Here is a 23,673-nt window from a genome sequence, read left to right on the forward strand (position 1 = left end):
CACATCCAATCAAGCCACTCAAGCCAGATGCGTGGGGGGCAGACAGTTCCTGCAAATGACAGGTGCACACGAGCAGACTAACAACATATATTTCCTCATCGATAATCTATGCGGGTACTCAGGCTTGCTACCAAGAATGGTCTGGAATGGTCCTGTACATGGAGCTCAGATGCAATGTGCACTGCAGAATAAATGGTGCAAGTGGAAGTGGTGCTGTAGCCATGGCATCCGACAACAAAGAGGCAGGAGGATTTCATCCACCCCACCCCACCCCCCGGGAAGAGTACCAAAAACCAATTAACGACAAGTTCAAATTTCATACCTCTCACTAACTCCCCAGTCAGCTGCTGTCCTGCTTTAACAGAATATGATTGTTCTAGCCTGGGATTTTCATGTTTTGCCTGTGTTTCGTTAAATTCACCCTTAAACCACACTGTGCCAAAGAACCTGTAATGAAAAAAACAACAACAAAAGGAGAAAGAAAAGAAGACAGCTTGCAAAGCGAGAGAGGAGTGGGTTGAGTGGTTTAAGGAGGGAGAGGTGAGGAGCAGAGGCCTACCGATGACGTAGGTAAGCAGCAAGGCCAGCGTGACGGTGATGGCGGTGGCGCTCAGCGCTGTGCATTTCCAGTTGCAGCACTTGTGTGGCTTGTTGAAGGTGAACATGGGCCGGGAGAAGTTGCCGCGGGGGAGGGGTCGTGGCGGTGGAGAGTACACCGTGTTGGAGGTGAGTGGGTAGTTCTGGCTGGCTGCGCCCAGCAGGGCCGTAGATCCTGAGCCGGGCTTGAACAGGAAGTGCCTGTGGAGATGACAGAAGGGAGCTTTTTGTTTATGAAGCACAGCAGCAATAGAGGGCAGAGGGCAGGATTTTCAATTATATGGCTAAATGCCGCACGCATGGCAAATGTCAGCACCCGCCGCATGTTAGCCTAGTGGTGTAGCATGGAAATTCTGTCGCTGCTTATCCAGGCAGTGATGCTGATAACTGCACTGATTTAGCCAAGCTGTTTTATGGGCGCAGTGGGCCTCACCCTTAAAGGCATGCTATGATTTGTGTGTTGAGCACAATTAAATGTATGTCAAAATATACCAGTGCTTCATGCTGCCAGACTTCTTGCTAAAACAAAATGTGAGATATTTTTTTATGGGCAAAATTTAACATCCATAGATAAAATATGCCTCAGAGACCACGGGACAGAAAACAAACTGTAGCACGCTCCGCCAAACTGAAGCTCCTTCAGTGAGATTTTACACCTCTGATTTCATAATGTGAGCTTTAATGCTTAAAGAGATTGTCCTGAAAATCCTCCCTGTAAAAGCAGTGAGAAGAGTAATTGACACAAGTCAGCAGCTAGCTATCTCCGTATCGGCATGAAGAATGCAGAAAGGGCCTTAATTCACTCGGGAGGCAACGGCACAGGATCTAACAGCTGGGAAGCCTTCCAGATGGGAAGTTTGTGCACCTCGTGCAATATTAACACTGTTTTGTTGGCCCGTGAGAATAACCTCGGCATGTGCCGTTTATTTGGGAGGCTGTATGTGTGTGTTTGGCATTGGGGGAGGGGGGTATTCTCTTAAAGGAAAACATCTAGAGGTCAGCCAGCTGTGAAGAGTCCCCACCTTGGTGGGTGCGAAGTGCTCTGACACAAGGTTAGTCTTACACTACAGCAAAAGGGGGAGTGCTGAAGGGAACAAAACGTGAGTTTTCATACTTACTTTAGTCTCCATCAGGGAAACATCACAAAGGCAGCTCTACACAACTAAGGCTCTGCCATTTTAAGAAGAGGCCGTCAGTGAGAGGGCTTTTGATAATCATGTCCGTCTGTTGGCCACGACACCATTTGCATTTTTTTTTTTTTTATCCCTCCCCATTAACATCTTCTACTTCTTTAAATAGAATTTTCTATTTATAATTTTTCACATTTCCTTGATCTTCAAAGACAATATCCACAGGCTATAGCCAACAACCTGAAATCTCATATAGGAAACCATATTTCCCTGGAGAACTCCCCAAGAAAATGAGTGTTACTTCACTTCAGGAGGTCTGCCTTTTTGAAGGGCTATTCTTAACGCTCAGAAGCTGATGAAAAGTGGCGCAGACTTCAATTAAAACCCCTGCATGAGCTACAGTTGCAGGGCTCAGGTGTCCCAGTCGCCCAGTTGCATCTCTTCTTCACCTACTCACAAACAACATGCATTACTGCTCTACATACTACATTTCACTCCTAAAGACACTGGAATGCCACAGGTAAAAATCGGCCCTCCTTAAAAGTAATTTCAACAATTGATTTAGCTAGTACATTTATATAATGATATTTTTTAATTATTATTATTTTACTCTTGTCCCGACAAGGTCCAGATACATCATATTCAAAAGTTAAAACAATTGTTTAAGCAGAAATGTTGGACGTTGTGGCCAGTCCAGGCATCAGCCAAGAGAGTGGTGGCTAACATCTCTTGAATGAAGATACCTTATGGGAGAGGATAACTGAAGAAAGGAGGAAAATAAAGACCTTTGATCAGTCTCTGTAAAGCAGTTCAATGTCAAAGTGTCTTGGTAAGCACACAGACAATTTATTTCCAACAGGCTGGAAGCACTAATTAATCAGTCCAAAAGCCATGATAATGACAGAGAAGAAGTCAAAGCTCAGAAGCATTTGTTGAAAACAAGTTATAATAATTGGGAAGTACATTTTTTGTTTGTTTTTATTTTTTCTTCTCTCCCTGCACTATGTGGTCAATGAAGGTGAGGTGATTCAGACAATGAAGCAAAGAGGGAGAGAGGGTGTGAGAGAGAGTGAGTGAAAGAGAAAGAGAGGGCATGAAAGAGAGAGAGTACATCTAATTTCACCTCCAAACCTCCCTCAGCTCTTCAAGGGAATTGTTCGTCCTTACTGCTTATCTATTATCAGTTTTCCTACCATGCTTGTGTTTGTGTTATCTGGCTCACTCATTCACTGAACAAACAAAACATGTGGCCAGGACACTGAAAATAAAAACAGAATTAAGAACTGTTCAGATTTAAGTTGAAAATGGTCATTTGAAGAGCAGGGACACAAGACAGCAAGACTGTATGTTGAGCCAAAAGGTGAACAGAAACATTAATTCTAAAGAGGGACTATCCTGGGCAGGAGTGGTGACAAAATTAACTGTTGTTAACTGCAGTGGGAATACCAAGCACAATGTATAGCGGCACTGAGTTTGGTTAGATAAAAAGCTGCACAATTAGCCTTTACTTGTCAACCCTTTCAGATATTTATATTTAACCAATCATTAATTTAAATAGTCACTGCATCTATTCCTTCTTCTCACTCCTTTTCTCTCTCTCTCTCTCTCTCTCTCTCTCTCTCTCTCTCTCTCTCTCACACACACACACACACACACACACACACACAGACCAAAGCAGAGGATCTAATTACAGATAGATTCATATCTTATTAAAACCTTTCTTCATGACTGGCTGGATGCCAATCTCATCCCAAGTCATTTAATGTATGAATTCAACTGTTACCAAGTCTTCATTAAAAATGCAAACAGAATATTTGTCTTGCTGTATCTTCTCAGAGACAAATTTCTACATGCTGCACACAAGAAAGAGAAAGAGAGAGCATCTCATTTTGTGCACTCTTTACTGACAGTGTGGCTGTTTAGAATATGGTTTAAAATGTTGTTTGCTGCAAAGGACATCTGGCAGTTGGTGAAGCTGACAAAGATAAAAATTGAAATGGAAGTTACAAATTTGACAAAGTCTTTCTTCAAGACCACAGATGTTCACACAAATAAAAGGAGTCCAGATGGGATGTACTAGATAAGTAATATTGCAGTCCTAATCTGGTTTCGCTACTGTTATTATCATGTGGGAGATATTACCTATCATAACCTTCAATTATTCTGCAAGCCACCCATAAGGATTGCTTTACAACAACAATCTGACTTATATGGGACATTAGGAATCAAATATTCAGGTCTCATAAAAAGAAATAGCCTACAGTGAAGGTACAACAAAACCAAACAAATGAATGGTTCAATAACAGAAAACTGCTTATTAAAGTGCAATGATTTAAAAGGAGAGATTTTATACAGTGACACTGAAAGTTAACAATGCTCTGGGCTCTCCAGACCAACCTTGTTTCCAGCGGGATGCTGCTGTTGAGCCCCCAGTTGTTGTGGAGCTGGGTGTGGTCTGCCTGCCCATCATCAGCGTCTGACACCTGGCTGGCCTGGCTGCGCAAGGGCATAGTGTTTCTCTGCAGGGTGACGTGGGCGTAGGGAGCGGGCCTGGCACAGGTGCAGGCATGCGGGGGTGGAGGAGGAGGGGGCAGTGGCCGGAAGGTGAATTGCCCACCTGGACTACTGCGAAGCTCTGCAGAGGCTGGCACACACACACACACACACACACACACGAGCAAAAAGTAATCAATTCCTATAAAGTTAAATCGAACAAAGAAAAGCAGAAACTGTAACACAGAATGAGTATTTTTTTCTTTTTACTGTTAAAACACTCTGCCCTGTTGAGCACACACTGATGATTTTTTGCTTCAATTACAGCAGATAATTTGGCAGCTGTAAGCCATGTGAGAAACTGACATAAAAGGTTTCATTTGTTAACAAAAAGCTAACAAAATTGTCTGATGAAATCAGATGAAAAACTCTAAAAAAATCACTAGCAAATGTCTATTGGTTTTAATTTGTTATCAACAATCATAACCTTTTTGGATCCATTATTCAGTCAGGAGTCATTTTTGAATGCTTTGAAGAAACTTACCCTGACTTCACTTCTCTGCCCAGGAGCTATCAAAGAAGTTTCACATATAACTACTACCATCAGATATGCTTACTTCTTCCATAAGCTGTGGGTTCACTTCTCCTGATTTGATTTCAGACACGCTACCACATATAAAAGCGATGTAAGACGATGTGTGCACGGTGAGGTAAAATGTGCAGAATGAAATAAAAAGTTCTCATGAAAAAAATATTTTGTGTGATAGCTTGCCCGAGGTGAACGCAGAGTCTTTGTGTGATGTTTATTGCATGATTCTGTGCATCGTCAAGATCTGCAGGAGTTGCAAACTGTGCCATTCAACACTGACATTACTGAAACGTGCAACGATGTCATGTGGAGACAACAAAATGTTTCAAATACACTAGTCTCCATTCCATGTTGAATAGAGAGGAGTGCTTCACATGAAAAGCAATGGCCATCCTCTCCATACAGCAATTGTAACACTTTGAGAATACAAACAAAAAATATAATCAAGAAGTGCATGTCTTTCAGCAAAAATGCAAAATAAGATAACATTTATGATCATGAGTTCCACTGAAGTTTTGCTTCAGACCATTATGGCCCTACTTGTTTTCAGACCACTTTTTACACTTGTGAAAGTATTATACAAATCCCCTGAAACATTCCTAAAATATAAACTATTAGAAGTATATGAATGATACAAACTGTATGGGCAACCATGGCCTAAAGGTTAAAGAATTGGGGTTGAGACTGAAAGACTGGAGGGTTGGCTCCCTGAACCAGCAATAGACTTGGTTGAAGTGCCCTTGAGCAAGGCCCCCCAACTAAGCCCCAATTACTCCCTGGGTGCTGCAGTACGTCGGTGCCCAATGCTGTGGGTATGTGTGTGTGCTCTCACTACCCCTAGTGTGTATTGTGCTAATTGGTGCTGTGCTAACTGGTGTGTGTGAGAATTCAGTTCAGATGGGTTAAATGCAGACAGAAAATTTCCTCAAGGGGATCAATAAAAGTACTTCTTCGTCTTTTAGAAAACCCTGATGTGGCCCTACACTACAATGCAAATCCTAATGCTATCTCTGCCACTAAGGTTTGAACCGCAACAGTGCTATGTGCCTTTTATGTTTGCACAGCGAAAAAAGGGACAGCAGGGTCCCTGTCCTCTGTCAGCAAATGAAGCTCCAGTTATTCAGACATCCACAAGGTTTCTCATTCTTTTCTGACAATACTAAGCAGATGCTTCAGAATATCAGCAAAGTATGTACCCTCCACCCCAATAGAAATGATACATTCATAGAGACCTATGTAGTAAATTGGGGGAGATATTGCAAATAAATACTAAGTTCACATAAATAAATAAATAAATAAATAAATAAATAAGCAAACATTAGACCAGCTGATATGGAAAATCTGAAATTCCTGTGGAGATAAAAAGTAGTGTGTCACAAAGCTTTGTGTCTGAGAGAGAGAGAGAGGGAGTATGTATGTGTGTGTGTGTGTGTGTGTGTGTGTGTGTGTGTGTGGTGTGTGTGTGTGCGAGTGTGCGTGCGAGTGTGCAGGACGAAGAAGCCAGATGGTGCATTAGAGAGCTTAGCTGCAGTTGCTTTGGGACATGACAGCCAAAGTGGCGTAAACTTCCCCAATATGACTTCTTGCCTATACAATAATAATTACAGGCTGGATCAGACATACAGCAATAGTTTTGGTGCCATCTAAAAGCAGCTTGAGTGCTGCCACTACCTGTAGGACAATAGTTATGTAATACTGGAGTCATTACCTTATATTTCAACATTCTGTACAGTTTTTTGTCTTGTCAGTTTATATGACTGCCAGAATCTGATGTACAATAGTAGTAATTGATGTCTAGTTCCCATTCAAAGGATGGTAAGTTATAATGAAATATAATCACTGGGATTTCTGCAGTTTTGGTGCATAAGGCTTTATTTTTGACAATACAAGGAGATATAAATGCAAGATCTCTGAAAAGAATCATATATAACAATTCCTGTTTTTCTGACACTGACAAACGTTGGGTAATTCATTATATGACATGACTATATTATTTAACCATTATCAAGATTGCTTCTGTGAAATGAATGTGCATTGTAAAACATAAATCTGTGTTGGGAAAAATAAATCCTAGTTATCTTTGTATTGCATGCACAAGAGAATGTAGACTATAAGGATTGCCTGAATATAGGCTCTAGAATGTTGGATTAGCTCTGCCAGGTGTTTTTCACATGGTGCTGCAAATGACCAATCAGACAACTATAAAAACTCATCAAAAACACACATTTCATGCTCATTAAAGCATTGCCACCTCTCACTGGCTTGTGTGCGCCATGGTTTTCCACTACCCGAAATGTGTAATTGAACTTCAGAGACGCTAGCAAATGCTGGCTAATGAACTGACTAGATTAGTTTAGCTAACACTTAAAATTAGCATGGCTTAGAAAAATGCTCATCACCTTTCTAAGGGCAGATATTATCTTAATAAGGCCATGATAAATCAAAATTAATATTAGGCAACAGTTGTGACCATGAAATGAGATTGGCTCCTGTTGCTGTTGGACATTATGACATTTTCACAGGACCTCTATTAAGCTCTATCTCTCTCTTTCTCTCTCTTACTGAGAACAGCTCACCTAGATGTCCTTGAAGTACTTGTGTTGTATGTGGTTATATATTATTATCAGAACTTAGGGTTCTCTCATTATCTTCAAAGATATTGTGTATTTCTGGATGCAATGCTATACCATTAAAGACTTCAAGCCTTGAAAATATCTTCTTACATTCTTACAGCATGAAGATGCATACAAATATAACAGAAACAAAAGCAAAACTTCAAAAATTCTGAAAGCCATTATGGTACATGCTATATGGGAAACAAAGTAGCTCAAACTTTATCAGGATACAAAAAAAAAAAAAAAAAAAAGGGTTACAAATTTTTATGTTTTAGAATCCCTGGGCTAGTATGTGTGACCTTGTTCGTGGTGATGAAATGAAACATAAATGCCATTACTCTTTTGGTTAAGGTATAGAGAATTCCCAGATAGAACTTTTCCTTTCTGAATATTTATAAATATTTATGAAAGGGCGCTACCTGATACCAAAAGGGGATGCCCCACAGGGAACAAGCTCAAGTATCCTAAATTAGCTCCCTTGAGAAATGGACTTTTAAAGAGTACAGTGTGTAACCCAATAAAGTACATTTCTCCACTAAGTTTAACTGCACATTTACATTTTTTTTTTAATTCACACATTCTAGCATCCCCTGCTTCTGGACCTGATCAAATATGACAGATTGTATGTTCTACCATTAATCAACATGTCATATATCCAGCAGCTAGCCAGAGACCTCTAGGGATTTGCCCAGGGTCTGTGGCTGGTCCATCTTATGCAAATGGGGTTGTCATTAGTTTGAGAATGATGTGGTATGCAGTTTCAGGAAAGACTGATGACTAAAGGCTTTGATAGGAGCAATGCATAGTCCTTTGGATTACATGTGAAAGTGTCATCATTTTCACAACATTCTGGCTGAATAAAATCACTTCCCTGAGAGGCAGTGAATAATAGCAAATCCTCACAGGAATATGAGTGTGAAAGAAAGACAATTCCCCACCTCCACAAGCCTGGCTGCTCCAGAGCTGAGAGGATCCACATGCTATTCAAGGTATCAAACTGCTTTGGCAAATGGCTTATTATTCAATCATAGAGACTACCTGGATATAATTTAAGATATATTATCATCTACAAGCACCTGAAAGCTAGGGATAAGCTTTGAAGAATTTCTGGCCTCCAAGACTCTGGTTCCAGTACTAGGTTTATTGTTCAGTTAGATAGTTGGGCATCTGCATTTAACTGAAATTAGATTTGTTTCACATAAGACTAATTTTTTAAACCTGAGCATCAAAAGGTTGCATAATCTAAATTTGTTGTAGACTTACAACACAGATATTTTCTTTAACTAAAATAATCTGTGCCAGATTCATATATGTATTTGCATGTTTGTTGAAATATCCAGCTGAAAATAACAAGGCTGTAAAAGATCTGTTAATATTGATGGTGGCAGCTAAATAACTGAAAACTGATTAAAGCTAATTTATAATTGTTAATGATGATAATTATGGGTGTTGATGGCTATATTGCAAATGACTCATGATGATGTTGATGGTGATTGTGATGATGATGATGATGATGATGATGATACCAGTGATGATGATGCTAATAATGATAAACACAGCCATGACACAATGACGGGGTATGTGGATGCTGTCGACCTGATAATGATGAGAAGATCACAGCATGATTACACTGAGATCAGCCTGCAAATTTGCATCTTTGAAATCCCATGACAAGCTACTCTTCAAATCATCAGAGCGTCAGTCCAATTTGCTCAACTTGAGTCTTTTGATATATTACAGTTAGAATCAATCAGAACTTTGCAAACCAGGATAACAATGTGCACCTTAAAAAAGCACCATTAGGGTTTTTTCATGCTATGCTTCTGACAGCTTCTGACTGGAAGCCCTTGAGTGTCAAGAGCTGAGTTTCTTTTCCCTTGGGAGAGAGTCCAGGTTTTCTCTCTGCCAGTTGTGACAAGCGCAGCAGAATTGCCAAGGTCCTCCGGCTCTCGTCGTTCGGCTCTTCGGCGGGGCGTCCATGTCACACTCTCCAGGCTAGTGTCATTGCCACCTGCTCCAGGGGTTACTGTCTTGACATGGCCAGCAGAACACGGACTTGGTGACAGAGCTGTCTGGAGAGCACCATATGAGGCCAGCAGCGGAGCTCATAATGAGCTGCTGGTTTGAATATGCATTAGCCGTAATGCTCCTCAACTGATCTAGTAGCTTCCGCATGGAGAAAAAAAAAGCCTGAACTCAGCAAACAAGAGCAGAGTGACAAGACACCATAGGGCTAGTGGAAGAGAGTATAAAGAGAGAAAATAAACCAAGAAGCAGCAAATCCAATGGTGCATTGGATTTGTGACTATGTGTATTAGCAAAGCACAAAGACACAGAGGCGCAATCTCCCAGTAATTATATTTTTGCGCTTTAAGGGGTTGGGCGAATGGATTGAAATGTATGGAAATTTATTCGCCGGCCCCGCCAGTGCTTGTTCGAGTCAACAGCATTAACTGTGAGTGCTTTCACAGTGCAAGATTGGGGCACAAACAGGCTTTACGCGCACCAGGCCTGGAGGCATGAGAGAGAGAATTCAGAGTGGAGGCGTTGGGGTGGGGGGGGTCACACTCACCCAGTTCTCTATGTCCCAGAACACTGTTTTGAGACTGTTCCACGTATTGGGCGAATTACCTATGAGACACCAACATGTTTCTATATCTGTCTACTATGTCTTTAAAAAAATGTAAAGAAAGAAACGCAACAATGTGAAGTTGAATGGTAGTGTTCGCATGCTCCCCACTACAGTGAAGAAGAGATATAATTGAAGCTTCATTACTGGGAACCTCTTAAACTAGACTGGCCCATAATGAGTTTAATTAGCTCATACATCAGGGGGGCAAGATGGCTATTGACAGATGAGGCAACCTAATGTGGCCCATTATTCATATAATCTTAGAAAATGTCATATAAGTCTTGCCAAACGACAATAGGAATATGTGAGCTCTATATTGAGGGAATGGACACATTGCACATGATTTTATGTGGAGCACTACAGAAGCATCAATATCAGCCATTAATCATATATGGCAACTATATGGCAACGGGCCATTAATTGCACCAATATTGAGGTGTATGCTGTATGATGTAAAAGTTCTTATTTCTTATATTTTTGTATATCTTATAGTTTTGCTCTTTGAATAAAACACCAGGATTCTCACAACAGTGCTAAATACTCAAGCACTCTCTGCTCCTCGTGTAACCTGCATGCTGCTGTCATGTACAGCTCAAAAGCACCCAGTTGACGCTCTGAAATGGTTTCGTGGCCAAACTGCGTAGTTAAGGCACAAATTATGGCTGTTGTCTGTGACCCATTGAAAGAGAAAAGAAGGAAAAAACAGAGGAGAAAGAGACATAAGCTGCCGTCTGGCATCCTGTCCGAAACTGTCTGAGGCTGGCCAGGGCACCCTGGCACGAGGGAAGCTGCGGTCAATGGAGCGGGCCCCTCCGGAGAGCCAGGAGCAGCACACACACACGGGGGAGCCGCCACAGGCCAGGTCAGGCCCCCGGCAGCTACACAGGAACCGTTCTGCTAGGCTGATCACACCTATCAAAACAAACATGCAACAACAGGCGTGCGGCGTCAGCCTGCTGAAGCCGGCCTTCTGGAGTCAAGGCAACACATGCCCACTTGTGTTCCACAGAGGAACAGCACAAACCCAGGAGGTGCTGCAAAGTTTGACTCACAGGTCAAAGCTGGTTGCAGTGGCAGGGATGTGCTGGCAAAACGTATACTGCCTATCCGAGTTCATTAAAAAATAACGATTAATGCTGGCCTATTTAAAGAACATAGTGACACAGTACACAGCAAAAAACCCCAGTGTTGAATTAATAACTCCAGTGTTTATGTGTCCAGATGGAAAAAAATGGACACTATAACAGTGTTAACACTGGGGATTTTGCTGTGTACAACATATTAATGGTGAACACTGTTTGGGGTAATGTAAAATCATTTAATATATAAGTACATGGAAAAATTAGAACTCTGACCTATGTTATGCCATGCTGTGCTAGTATGAAGATGCAAATTATTAGTGCCTGGGTGAGAAAAAAATACTTTCATATGAAGCAAAATAATAAATAGAGATATCTGGTGTACAAACATTGTCTGAAGAGTCTTAAGGATGTTTTAAAAGAGCATATAGTTACCTGGTCTGCATTGTCACATGGTGTACATTAACAAGATTTGATCAAGCATGGCTGGAATATGAAAAGATGCCATTGCAAAACAATGCTCAATCATGTTTAATCCCTATTCAGCTTTTGATGAACCCCAGGCATTGGAGGAGGTAATGCAGCCCCATCATTTCCTGTCCCTGAGTCCTGTCACTCAGTCCGGCACGGAAGAGTGAAATTTTGAGCCGAGCCTACATGGAAGTGGCGATTTAGCCCTTTGCCAGGCTAATCAAATGACATCTCTTGCTGCTAGGTCCCCCAGTGGCCAGTGTAATAGGAAGCCAACCATTAGAGCCCACGTTGGCCATGGCTCTTGCGCCATCCATATGGAGCACTTATCAGCTCCCACGTGTGGTCATTGCTGAAGCGATAAGCATCCATCCGGAAGAGTGACAGGCTATTCGAGAGCAGTCCCCCGCACGTCTCCCCCGGCACTAGACGGAGCCTCCGTCTTTATGACAACCTGAGGCTGGAAGGAGAAGGCCCCATGATACATGCACACGATCCAGCATGCCACACCACATAGTCACGTGCGCTGATAGCAATGGTTGTCACGTGCAACAAAAACACTCCTTGCGATAGCATCTGCCCTGTAACGGTGATGATCATGGAGCGTTTTAGACAATCAGGCCTTTAAACCATATTCTTCATTATGTGTCAGTCTGATTCGCCTCTGTGCATGCGTAGAAAGTCCCATGGCTTCAGTGCACCCATGATGTATTGCTGGCATGTGGTGGTGTGAGGGAGAGATGGTGCCCTGCATTATTGCAGTTTGTTACTGTAAGTGATTTTGCTGGTGCAAACGCCTCAGCGTTTGGTTTCCCTAATAGGCTGCCCTCAAAACCCTAGATCACATGCATTATTCAGTGAGCAATTGCCACAGGTTCATCAGCGATCATTTTACGAGCATGTCGGCAGCTGCCACAGCATGGGGATGCTCCCGCCAACGAGCCCTCTTATCCTGTGAGAGAACAGAAATGTCAAGCACGCCACTGGACACCAGCCCTCCTGAGAATTGCCGGAAGCAATCTGACTCATGGTTGAGAAGCAGGCGTGTGGACAGTGCAGTGAGTCGCACTCAACGCGTGAGCGTTGGCTGGCTGTCTTGGAGTGAGCATGTTTTCTCACCTCCTCACGTGAAAACAACAATCCTTCTGCAGTACCATGGCTGGAGATGAAATCATCTGGGGAAGTGTCCTGGGCCCAGGTAAAACCCCTCTAAAGAGCTCGATGTGTCTGTTGTGACTTTGGCACAGCAGACCTTACAAAAGGGACCCCTGTTTGATCCCTCACAGATGTTGCAAGGACACCACTTCTCTCGATGATTAAAACAAGCTACTGTCCCAGGGAGTGGGTAAAAACAGAGCCTCATTTTGTCTAAAATAAATTCCTTATACATTGCAGGTCAGACAACATGCTATGTAAAACTATACAAAGTCCCCAAGTGCACTGGTGTGTGAGGAAACCCCTTCAAACTCTTGTACTTGTATCATCACACAATGGCACTCTTGAAGTGCAGTCTGTGGGACACAAGCCTTTTGTTGGTGCATAGGGAATACAAACATTTATTCATGATGTGAATGCAGAGAACAGGTAAAACTCAAATACCGATTCGAGCAATGCACCGGCTGGGGAGACGGTTGGGGGCGGGGGAGGGAAGGAGGTGCACGACAAGCAACGTGACTCTAAGATCCTGGGTCGCTTTGTTGCTCTGGATTGATGGAACAGAATCAGTGCGTGGGCTGAGATATCAAAGATCAAATGGTTATGAGCCCCTGCATGCAGGCAGACGGGTGAGGAAACGCGACAGCACGACTCGGCCTCCAGAGACAATTTCAAATGTTTACTTCCTCATTATGCAAATGAAGGTTAACTTAATGGGGGAGACCAAGGAACCGGGAAAATTTACTGTCAGCGTGTGTTAGCATTGGAGGGGTGATTTAATGGAACTGCCAAAGGTCTGTGGAAAAGGATGACAAATGCTGATGAGAGTTAAGGGAAAGATAAACAGAGTCTCCACCATCGTTGAGACCTGACAGCATGATACAGGGAAATGGAAAGTGAAGCAAGCTTTACTGAAATATGTCAGAGAGCTTGAGGTGCAAAAGAAAGCCCCAGTGAAACTGCCAGAGAAAGAAAACATTAGGTTCATTCTGTAACTCAAATACCAGCATTTCTGTTCAAACTGAACAAGAAGTGGAACACTCCATTGCTAATTGCGTCAGGTATATAATGTGCACTGGCACTTTTGTTTGTATGTTTTTGTATGTTATTTTCCATAATACTACACGTTTTTGTCAGAATACAAGTAACAATTAGATGAATATAATAGAAATAATGATCTATGTTTGTAATCTGTTGATAACAATCAATACATGATACACGATATCATATTTGAAACATTATAGTGTTTCTACAAGTGTAAGGAGTGCCTAGAGAAAACTCTACCACATTAGCCTTTTAAAATGCAGTGAGGTCATTCAAATGACCTGTCTCTTAATCCCTTGCTCAGCATAATATGTGGCTCTTAAGGAGGGAGATTTTCATGTGCCTTCTTTGCAAAAATCGTTAGTTTCATTGTACATTCCCAGCATGCCCTTGCCTGAAGATGAGGTAGTGAAGGGGGGGGGGGGGTAGGCTGTTGGAAGAAAAGCCCTGATTAACATCAAAGCATCTGATTGCAGTACTTAACAATCAGTCTGCACTTGCCATGGTGAAGATGCCATTTCAAACAAGAGGATCAGGACAGAATCTATTTGGCTATTGCTAGCAGAGATTGACCTAGTGTCTCTTCAAAGCTCCCCATGTGCCCAGTTGACCATGGCCTTCCTTTTGATGTCTTGTAATGAATCAATATTCCAGTTAACTCATGCCTCAAAAGTGTGGCAGGTTTTGTTTTTTTCATATACACATTGGCTAAAATCAAGGAGCTTGGCGTGGTGTAATTATTCCAAAAAGTCAAAAACAGTGGTCATGCCATTTGGAGCTGTTTTGGAATACAGATGTATGATAGGGGAAAGGGAAAACGGTCTGGCAGGAAGATGTGTTTCAGGTTTTGTGCAACATCGACCAGCCATGAAGGAGCTGGGGCAGAACAAGCTCAGTATGATGGAGATGAGCTGGGGATGCTGGAGACGACTTCTGTTCCGTATCGACAGACACATCAGTATGCACCATCTCCCAACCGTCTAAAGCATCTCACTCTGGGTGAAAAAGTTATATGGCTCCAAATCCAGGAAGCATGGGACCCCATCCATCCACCACCCCTTCAGATTCACAGGATGTTAAGGAAGCATTTATTTCAGGAGGGACACCATTAACAGTGTTAAAGATTCAGCACACAAGGACAGCAAGAGCCATATTGGGAAAACCTGGGCTGGCTGTTCTCATCCTGTGCTCATCTTGCACTCATCCTGTACTCATTCCATGCTCTTGCAAATACGCAAAGAGCTGCCAAGGACCTTGTGGGTGTGGCTTGAACGCGAGCCTGGCCGAGCCTGCCAAGTTGAACGTGTTCCCTCCTGAAATGTGAAGCCTGCACTTTACTGACGTCTTTCTAATAAATTCATTTATCAGAGGTTGAGAAATTTATTGAGAAATGAAGATGATGACATGGAGGGAATGGAACTGTAACCAGGCTTTAGCATGCTGGCATCGCTTAGAGAAGCCAGCTGGAGTATCCATGTAATTTCAAGTGATCCACATTTACATGGTTGAATGTGATGGTAGTCAAAGGCTAATTCTATCAGGCAAGGACTGCAAAATTATAACTAGGCAACAAAGCTGAATAAACAAAGACTGGGTACAATGTGTGTTATGTTATGCTCCTGGCTACATTAATTTGCTTTCTAAAGAGTGATTATGCTTTCCAAATGATAGCATTGCTACCATATTTTATATTAGGAGCTTAGTGATGCCATTGCTATTGGAAAAGAAATCTGAGAGAGGGATATTGGTCAGCAAATACCTATTTCACATACAGTAATTCCACCTTCCACCTTCAAAATGTAAAATAATGTAGTTCTGCCCAATTTCTACATAGAAAATCAAAGCAGAAATATCAAGGCAATTCAACACCATAAGATGTAATACAAGGTAAAAACATTTAATCACTGATATTACAAGTACTCTTTCCTATTTGTTCACAAATCTGCCTGGGTCATTTATAAAGTATGTAGACGCAATGTAAACCTGAGACAACTGTGGCTTCCATTAGTGGAAGGCTTCTCTGGGATCATGGTTGAGATCTCCCATGATAATGGCTCAAGAGACATAAATACAAACAATAAAGATGATGATTAATCTACCTCTATGCTGAAGGCAAAATGCTAAGGGAAATGCTAAGGAACACATGGTTAACATGTGCACAAATTCATTAACAAGTCCAATCAAGATTGGTCACAAGAAGTGTAATGGCTTCTGGTTGAATGTACAGGGAAAGGCGATAAACATCAGACTATGCTGGAATCCAGGAATGGCACGGTGCCTCAAGTAAGATGAAAGTTTGTGATCAGACATCGGACTGCCAGCTAGAACTTCAGTATCAGAGCAGAAATCCAATCCTGCTATCTCTCAGAAGCACTACCAACTACACCTCCCCAACCCTCCCCAACCTTCTCCCATTCTGCTGCCAGGCAATGATGTCATCTTTTGTACACCACCTGTAAATTACTATTATCAGTGTTTATTAAAAACAGTTTCCTTGTCAGCAATAAATTGTCTTTTTTTTTTTTTTACTCCGGGCTCCTGCTTCAACCACGCTGCCTGCACATTAGTGCTAGATTCCTCTTTCCATATCATAACGCATGCTATTTAGATGGAGAACTTTTCGATCATATAACAGCTGTCTATTATATTGCTCGCTTCATCTCCCGTTACCTTATTGTCAGTGACTTTTCAGTTAACTGCAATATTGACACTGCAGCAACATAAATCCTTTGACAATGTACCAGTAACCTTAGCCGTCTGAAGAATTGCTTTTTATGTTATTTATTTATTTATTTATTTAGGTCATTATTATTATTATTTTCATGCAATGGCTTCTGAGGTTTCCTGCTACTGGGAGCCAGTGCTCTCCTTGAGATTGATAAATATTACATGATCTGTTTTCCGGGCAATATCTGTAGCGACGAGACTTATATTGCTGCTGAGAGGCTTGCTTTTCCGCTTGTGTACATGTTGACGTCTGCTGAAGCGATGCAGTGTTCCCTTGCACCCCCCCAACCTCTTGCCACACACTCTGAGACGAGCCAAGATAGCTGATGTTCCGTCCCCCCACCCACCCACCCACCCCCCCACCCCCACCCGCACCCCTTCAGCCTGGCATCGTCGCAATTCATCCACTTGGTTCTTTGAGCTTTCAGTATGCGGCAGGAATCGCGAGAGATTGTCCTAATTGGAGTTTATCTGTCTTAGAGAGAGCAGCTGCTTTAGACCTCGTGCACCCGGCAATTGGACTGCAGCATCTGTTTGGCGGGCACTCCATTTTAACTTGATTGGCATACATTCGGAGTGGCCTGTATAATAAGCACGTGGGCGCCGTGTGCAAATTTTTAATGCGCGCAGCTGTGGCAGTATTACGCAAACCATCCATTATGTATATAGCACGTTTGGAAACATATGTCTGTAGCAGTGACATTGCCACCCTTACACAGAACGCAAATCCTCACTGGTTTGTTTGTGAGGCCTTCACTGCAGAGCGCTCAAGAGCTGCCGTCTCGCATCTGAACAAACGCATGAGCAGAGCACTCACAGATGCGTAACACCAGCATTCGGGATATATATGTCTCTCGTGAGAGACTCTGAGGCACTGTAAATGGATCTCAGTGAAATTTACAGTAGCTGGCTGGCTGCTACTTGCTTGCAAAGTCTCTACACAAGGGCTGGCGCTTGCTGTCAGGACTCTCAGAAACATTGATTTCAGCACAAGTATGACCATGCAACATGGCACAGGAAAATGTGCTTTGTGCTGTTTTACAAGTTTAGTATGTTTAGAATGACTTGGTCAAAGATCACTCTGCATTGTTCCAAGAGAATTTGTTTACTCATGCTAGGTTACGTGACTGCCAGTCAACAAATTTGATGAACGGCAGTCTTTGTTCAGCATGAAGACATTGGCTTTCTAGAGGGCTCATTTGCATCATTAGGCTCCAAGCTATATCAGATTTCAGAGATTAACTTGGTGGCAGTGATCAACTAATTATATATTATGAAGTTCTACAGCATGATGGCAGTACTTTTTCACAATATTACTGTCTAGTCATGTGTGTTGATTTTACAATAAATAATCACAGAACCATGAAACTAGCAAAGCCAATGTATTAGCAGTCAAATTCCCCAGGGTAAATCAGGTAAAAGTGGAGGTCCAAAGAACTTGTTTATGAAGCAGTGAATTGTGGGTAATCCCAATGCTGCCATAGTTCTTTTATGCAAAGCATTCTAGACAGGACTGTCGATGCAACTCTCGAAATTACAGAATTTAATTAAAAAACAAACAAACAAAATAACCTTGAGATGTTTATTTGTTGCCCTTACATCGCACCTTGTTTTCCAAAGATGACACTCAAGAAAACTCAAGGAAAAGAACAGCATCTAGCCTGGTAGAGCATGCCCACGTGAGCATACTTGTGGTCATTTTACACTAGCGCTTGGACCATAGTCTTTTACCATTCCTGGTGATGCACTGAAAGACACTGTTTTTTGGACAACTGTCCTAAAGTATGGATGAAAGCAGGGGCCATTTGTCTTCCATACATTTGTCAGTTTTTTGTTAGCTACTTATGTACAGTAGCACTGAGGTTACTATAACAATACATTCTCTTTGTCCATTCACAAGCAAATGTTCAGCAATGCTACAAAAATTACAGTATATTACTTCCGACTGAATGTTTTTTTAATATATATATTTCACTGCTGAAAACATCATTTTCAGACATAGGTGGCATATATTCATGTTTTCGACAGAGGAGGGAGGACTGAGAGGCAACTAGAGACAAAAATAAGAGGGTACAAATCTAGAGCTTCACAGGCGGTGAAGAACGCACTTACCTGTACTCCTCTCCAACCCATCTCGTCTTATTATCCGTGTAACATCCAAGCACATAATGTGAGTATAACAGATCATGGAAGGCTTTATAATCAAGGGAAAATTGTGGGGAGGGGTTGTTCTCCAATGCGTTTGCTTTTAAGCCTCAAAAAGGAGAGGGGACATAAAGACTTTCCTGCCTCGAATGTGAGGATGCAAATGAACGGCAGTGATCATAAACTACTTAGGCATAAGGAGTGTTGTTGGGGTGGGGACAGGGGGTGCAGCATGGAATATTGCATGTAATGGGAACTCATGCTTTTGTTGTCCACAGATTTGTGCTTTTGCTGGTCCACCACTGGCATAGATACATTCTATGTATTATATGTACATATCAAGTATCATGTGTTGAGGCTAGCAGTCATTTTAATTCACAATTCCTTGAAGTACTGGAAAGATATGTCTGTAGCATGACAAGCCATTGGGTAAACAATTGTGTCTTAATTTGGACCAACTGTTTCAGAACTGAAAATATTTAGTGCTTGATACATCAAAAACCAAGTTACAGGCTAATGATCAGTGAATTCTCAAATAAATTGGTGAACAAAATAAGACATTCTCACAATGGTGCAGGTTCCACTTCACGTTGTGTGAACAATTAACACTAACTCAATATTTATTTAATCCATAGGGATTGTATAATACAGGAAGTGGCATATTGATATACTGGTTATGATCATTGAAGATTCTGTAAGAGTCATCTTTTGCACTGACAATAATAGGTTCTTTCACTACACTTTCAAGCGCTACTCATACTGAGTAAATCCAAACTATGCCCAAACAGGTTTTTTAGGGTCTTTTAATACTACAAGTTTTTCATTTATTTGACAAACAGCAACAGTAATCTTTCAAATCATATACATTGATCAAGATATGCAGACTCTACAGAGGGCCAAAATAAAAGAAAGAGGCATCTAATTCCCTATCAAATAATTCACAGTGCCCTTCCTGTCAAGTAAGTTATAAGGTGCTCGCCGCTCGACACTGGCTAGTACTATGACAGGCGGGCCTAAAGACTGGTAAAGTCGCATGTTTTGAAACTTCCTCCCCCATTAAAAGTGAAGGCTGTGACTGTTGGCAAAAGCCACTGGTGCAACGGGAGACACCACCACTGCCGGGGTCTGTCAATTACAAGGCGGGGGAGCTAACAGTGAGCCAGGCAAGCAGCATAAGTAGCCGGTGACAAAATGAAGCTCTCTCCCCCAGCCAGCCCGGCTCCATGGCCGACAGGACTCCATGCTACAAAACAAGAGGGCCCTTAGAGTAGAAGGGAAAGAAAAAATTCCCAGGGCTTGCTTCCTTGAAAGGGAAGACCCCCTTTGCAAGGCCTGTTTTGAGAGTACCAGCGACTTCTGATTGCCACATCAACCCTGCACAGCTGCATTTTCCTGGTTTTCTTTGCTAAGTCTATTTTGTTTGTTTATTACACTGTTCTTATTCAAATAGGACAGTGGCGAGGCTCCCTGAGCAGTAAGACAGAGGAGGAGAAAATCAATCATGGCAGAAGCAGATAATATCCTCTTTCAAATGCACATTTTCATTTCCTCCCTCTTCCTGCCATACTCTTGTGCCCCCTTTCCCCACCCCCTCCCATCATTCTGGAGGCGATTAATAAGACTGGAGGGCCTCACTACACTCAGCAGGAACCTGCCAACATAAACAACTTACTGACCCCTTCCGCTTTTAATGCTTTGTAGCTGGGCAACATTTGGATGTGGAGGGACAGTTTGTTTCAGCTAATCTCTTTGTATATGCAGAGAGCCATTGTTCCCTTCTGCAGTGAGCTTATTCATCTGTCACTCACAACTCTTTTTATTCTAATACTCAGGATGCGCACATAGCAACAAACCACATAGATCTACTTACTGTATATCAGTATATAGTAATAGTACAGTACACAGACTCGCTGATAGACAGACATTTTCACATGTATAAATATCCAGATCCAGTCAGACAGCATAGCTCATCTCCTCCTTTGCACAGTTAGTGTTTGACCACAGGACCACAGGCTGGATATTTCTGGGATGGCAGAGTGCTCTCAACCCAAGGACTGCTGTGTGTGACAAATTCAAGCCAGGTACTGGCACTGGTAAAGCCTCACCCACAGTCTTCCTCCACCATTAATAGCAAAGGCTGTGACTGCTTGCAAAAGCCAGTGGTCAGTGTCACTGCTATGATGCAAATGGTCTGTCACCCAAGGGCCATCAGTGATTATATGGTAGAAATCTGACCAGAGATAAATGGGGTAGATCAGTGTGATAAATGGGTAGTGTGGCATGAGCTACAGATCTGTAACCGAACCATCTGTAATTGTGCACCTATAAAATGCACCTATATGTTACATAGGTATTATATAGGTATGTTTCTCCAACGAAGAAACACATGAAGAAACACACACACACACAATATATATATATATATATATATATATATATATATATATATATATATATATATATATATATATATATAAAATGTCCATGCACATATCACAAAATGTCAGATATGTATGTCCACAGATACCTAGGCCTTGTTTAATTTAAACCTTTAACATCAGCTACATAATAAAGAGAAAAGAAATGCACAAGAGAGACAGGAAGACTGCAGTTGCCATGAGACGGACATGGAGCGCACAGACCAGGCTGTCAAATATGGTAGATAAGGGTTGTCATGGAGATCGCACCCCTCGTAGGCTACAGTCTAACGGCCAAGTTCAGTTCACTTCCGAACTCTGGGCGGCTGCAAGAGTGAATTGTTACTCATCTTCAGTCAATAAAAATCACCCCTGTGTGCAGACTGTTCCTCTTTCAAATCAACTCAAGACAAATGTCGACTCAGTCATGACAACAAAACATGTCACCTGAGGATTCAGAGCCACAGAAGATTTGGCAAAATGAACAAAAAAGAGGTTATGTTTTTACAAAATTGTAGAGGAGAAAACACTTTGCTTTCGTGCAGACCATAAAGTGTTTTCTAAATTTGCAGAGTCATTTAATGGCATCCTGACTGAATTCATTGGGTTTTATTTCCATTAAATTGCCAGGGGATTCAGTGCACTACATCAACTCCACAACTTAAAGACTCTAAATGTTAGCGTTGAAATGATCAATAATGCACTGAGCAATGTTCTTTAGGACCTAATAGACAAATCTATTTCAGCAGACCCCTGGGGCCACAGAGCATGCTGGGAGCAGAGCTGGGATTCATATAACACTTTCCCCAAAACGCTGTGACACTGCTGGGTGCCAGAAGCAGAACTGTGCACTGGTTGATTGCTTGTGCCAAAAATCATATCACCTCCTTTACACGGGTCTTTTAAAAACATACAATTTGTAGGTTAAACCATTTGGTCATATAAACTTTATTTATTTACATTTATTTTTTTATACATTTATTTATTTATTTATTTGTTTGTTTGTTTTTTATTGGGAATATGAAAGAAAGCTTCTTGCTAATTGACTCAAGCCATGCCCTCCCTCACCCCTTGTTATATGAATTTGAGTGTCAGTTTTATTCTCAGGGATCTTAGGCCGTAGGAAAATTGTAATGCAGTAAGAGGCTGAAACAAAAGAAAACAGCACTAAAAACCACTTTAGATGTCAAAAAATCAGCTATTGAACAAAGTATTTCTTTAGCATGTCTTCCTGTCATGAAAACATTGAGATGACTAAGATACTGCCATAGAAGGTGAAATAATCAAGCTGCATTACAGACCACTGAACAAATCTATTCATTAACAAACTTGGCTACTTATAAATAATGCATATTTTAAGAGTGCACTTGGCTAACATGCAGTGCATGTCGTAAATTGACTACAAGTGAGTTATAAATAATAAAAAATGTATTTTTGGTTGAAGTCCCATTTCAATGATCAAGCAGTGTATTACTGAAAATGAAATTATAAATATAAATTGAAATGTACGAGCATAGGACAAGTCAAGAGATATTCTGCCATCTTTCAATTTTACAGAGAATGAGATGGGAAGCATAGTGTTATTGCTTTAATATCTCTGTGGATATAACTTCAGAACAACTTACCATCAAATAACCCACATCAAAAGCCATCGATAATCCCCAACAGTTTAAATGGATTGTGGTGTTTCATAATAAACTTTTAGCACTTTTGCCACTCTTCATCATACAGTGAAAGATAAATTAAATCGGTAACAAAGATGGCTGATGTCTTTCCAAATTAGGCAAAAAACACCTTTTTGTCACTTTTGTAAAGGTGACCAGAAGAGAGTTTGTCCATGATCAGAAAAACACCTAATTAAGAAGGAACCTTACAAGGGTGGATTAATAGTAGTTAAAAGTAACCTCCAGGCAGTACCCAACCCTCACTAAATGACAGGCACTGGCCTAGCTGCTGAAGTGTAAGCTAACACACTGGCCCAATGTTGCAGTTACTGAAGAATGCATACGGTGCCCATAATTGGATATCCAATCTACCTTTCAATTTCATTAGGTAACATCATGCACTCTTCCTCAGGAGTATCCAGGCCCACTGCTGAACCTCTCAGGTCATCCTTCCTCTTCCCCTACCCTGGAGAACACTTCAGTGGGACAGTACTTTCCATGGGCTGTGGTCCTTCCCTAAATACAGGCTGGCTGCCATGCCTCATACCTCCATTCTTTCCTCTCCCTCTCCATCCCTCTCCCTGTGTTAAGTAATGGTGAATGGGAAGAGGCAGGATCCAAGCAAGAATGTGCAAAATCTTTATTGAACATAATCCGAACACCTAAGTCAACAAGAGTGTCCAAGGTCAGAGAGACATTACAGAGACACATTATGAATGCAATAAACCAGGAGAATAAACCATTGAGACAGGTAACAATATTACATGCAAACAATACCAAACCAAGGCAGATAGCAATACAAGGGGGTGTAGCAGAATGAAGTAATGAGGGGATAACACAAAATAAGTGAAGGGTGGGGATAACGCATGTCAGGGTGGAGACAGGAACAAAACTGAAACCAAAGCAGACCCACCA

The 23,673-nt window shown here is 41.7% G+C and overlaps 1 protein-coding gene across 3 annotated transcripts in view; it reads right to left on the reverse strand.

Annotated features, from left to right (window-relative positions):
- LOC113574197 (teneurin-1-like) overlaps window positions 1–23,673 on the reverse strand; it is a 140,583-nt gene that overhangs the window by 84,891 nt on the left and 32,019 nt on the right. For all 3 annotated transcript variants that reach the window (XM_035532295.2, XM_027004950.3, XM_081698983.1), the window contains exons 4-5: window positions 4,125–4,371; window positions 560–798 (exon numbers count right to left, since the gene is read on the reverse strand). In XM_035532295.2, the coding sequence (XP_035388188.1) occupies window positions 560–798; window positions 4,125–4,371 (486 nt within the window). The remainder of the gene's footprint in view (window positions 1–559; window positions 799–4,124; window positions 4,372–23,673) is intronic.

The sequence above is a fragment of the Electrophorus electricus genome, chromosome 16 (genome assembly GCF_041902795.1).
Source record: "Electrophorus electricus isolate QZ-2024a chromosome 16, ASM4190279v1, whole genome shotgun sequence".
NCBI lineage: Eukaryota > Metazoa > Chordata > Actinopteri > Gymnotiformes > Gymnotidae > Electrophorus > Electrophorus electricus.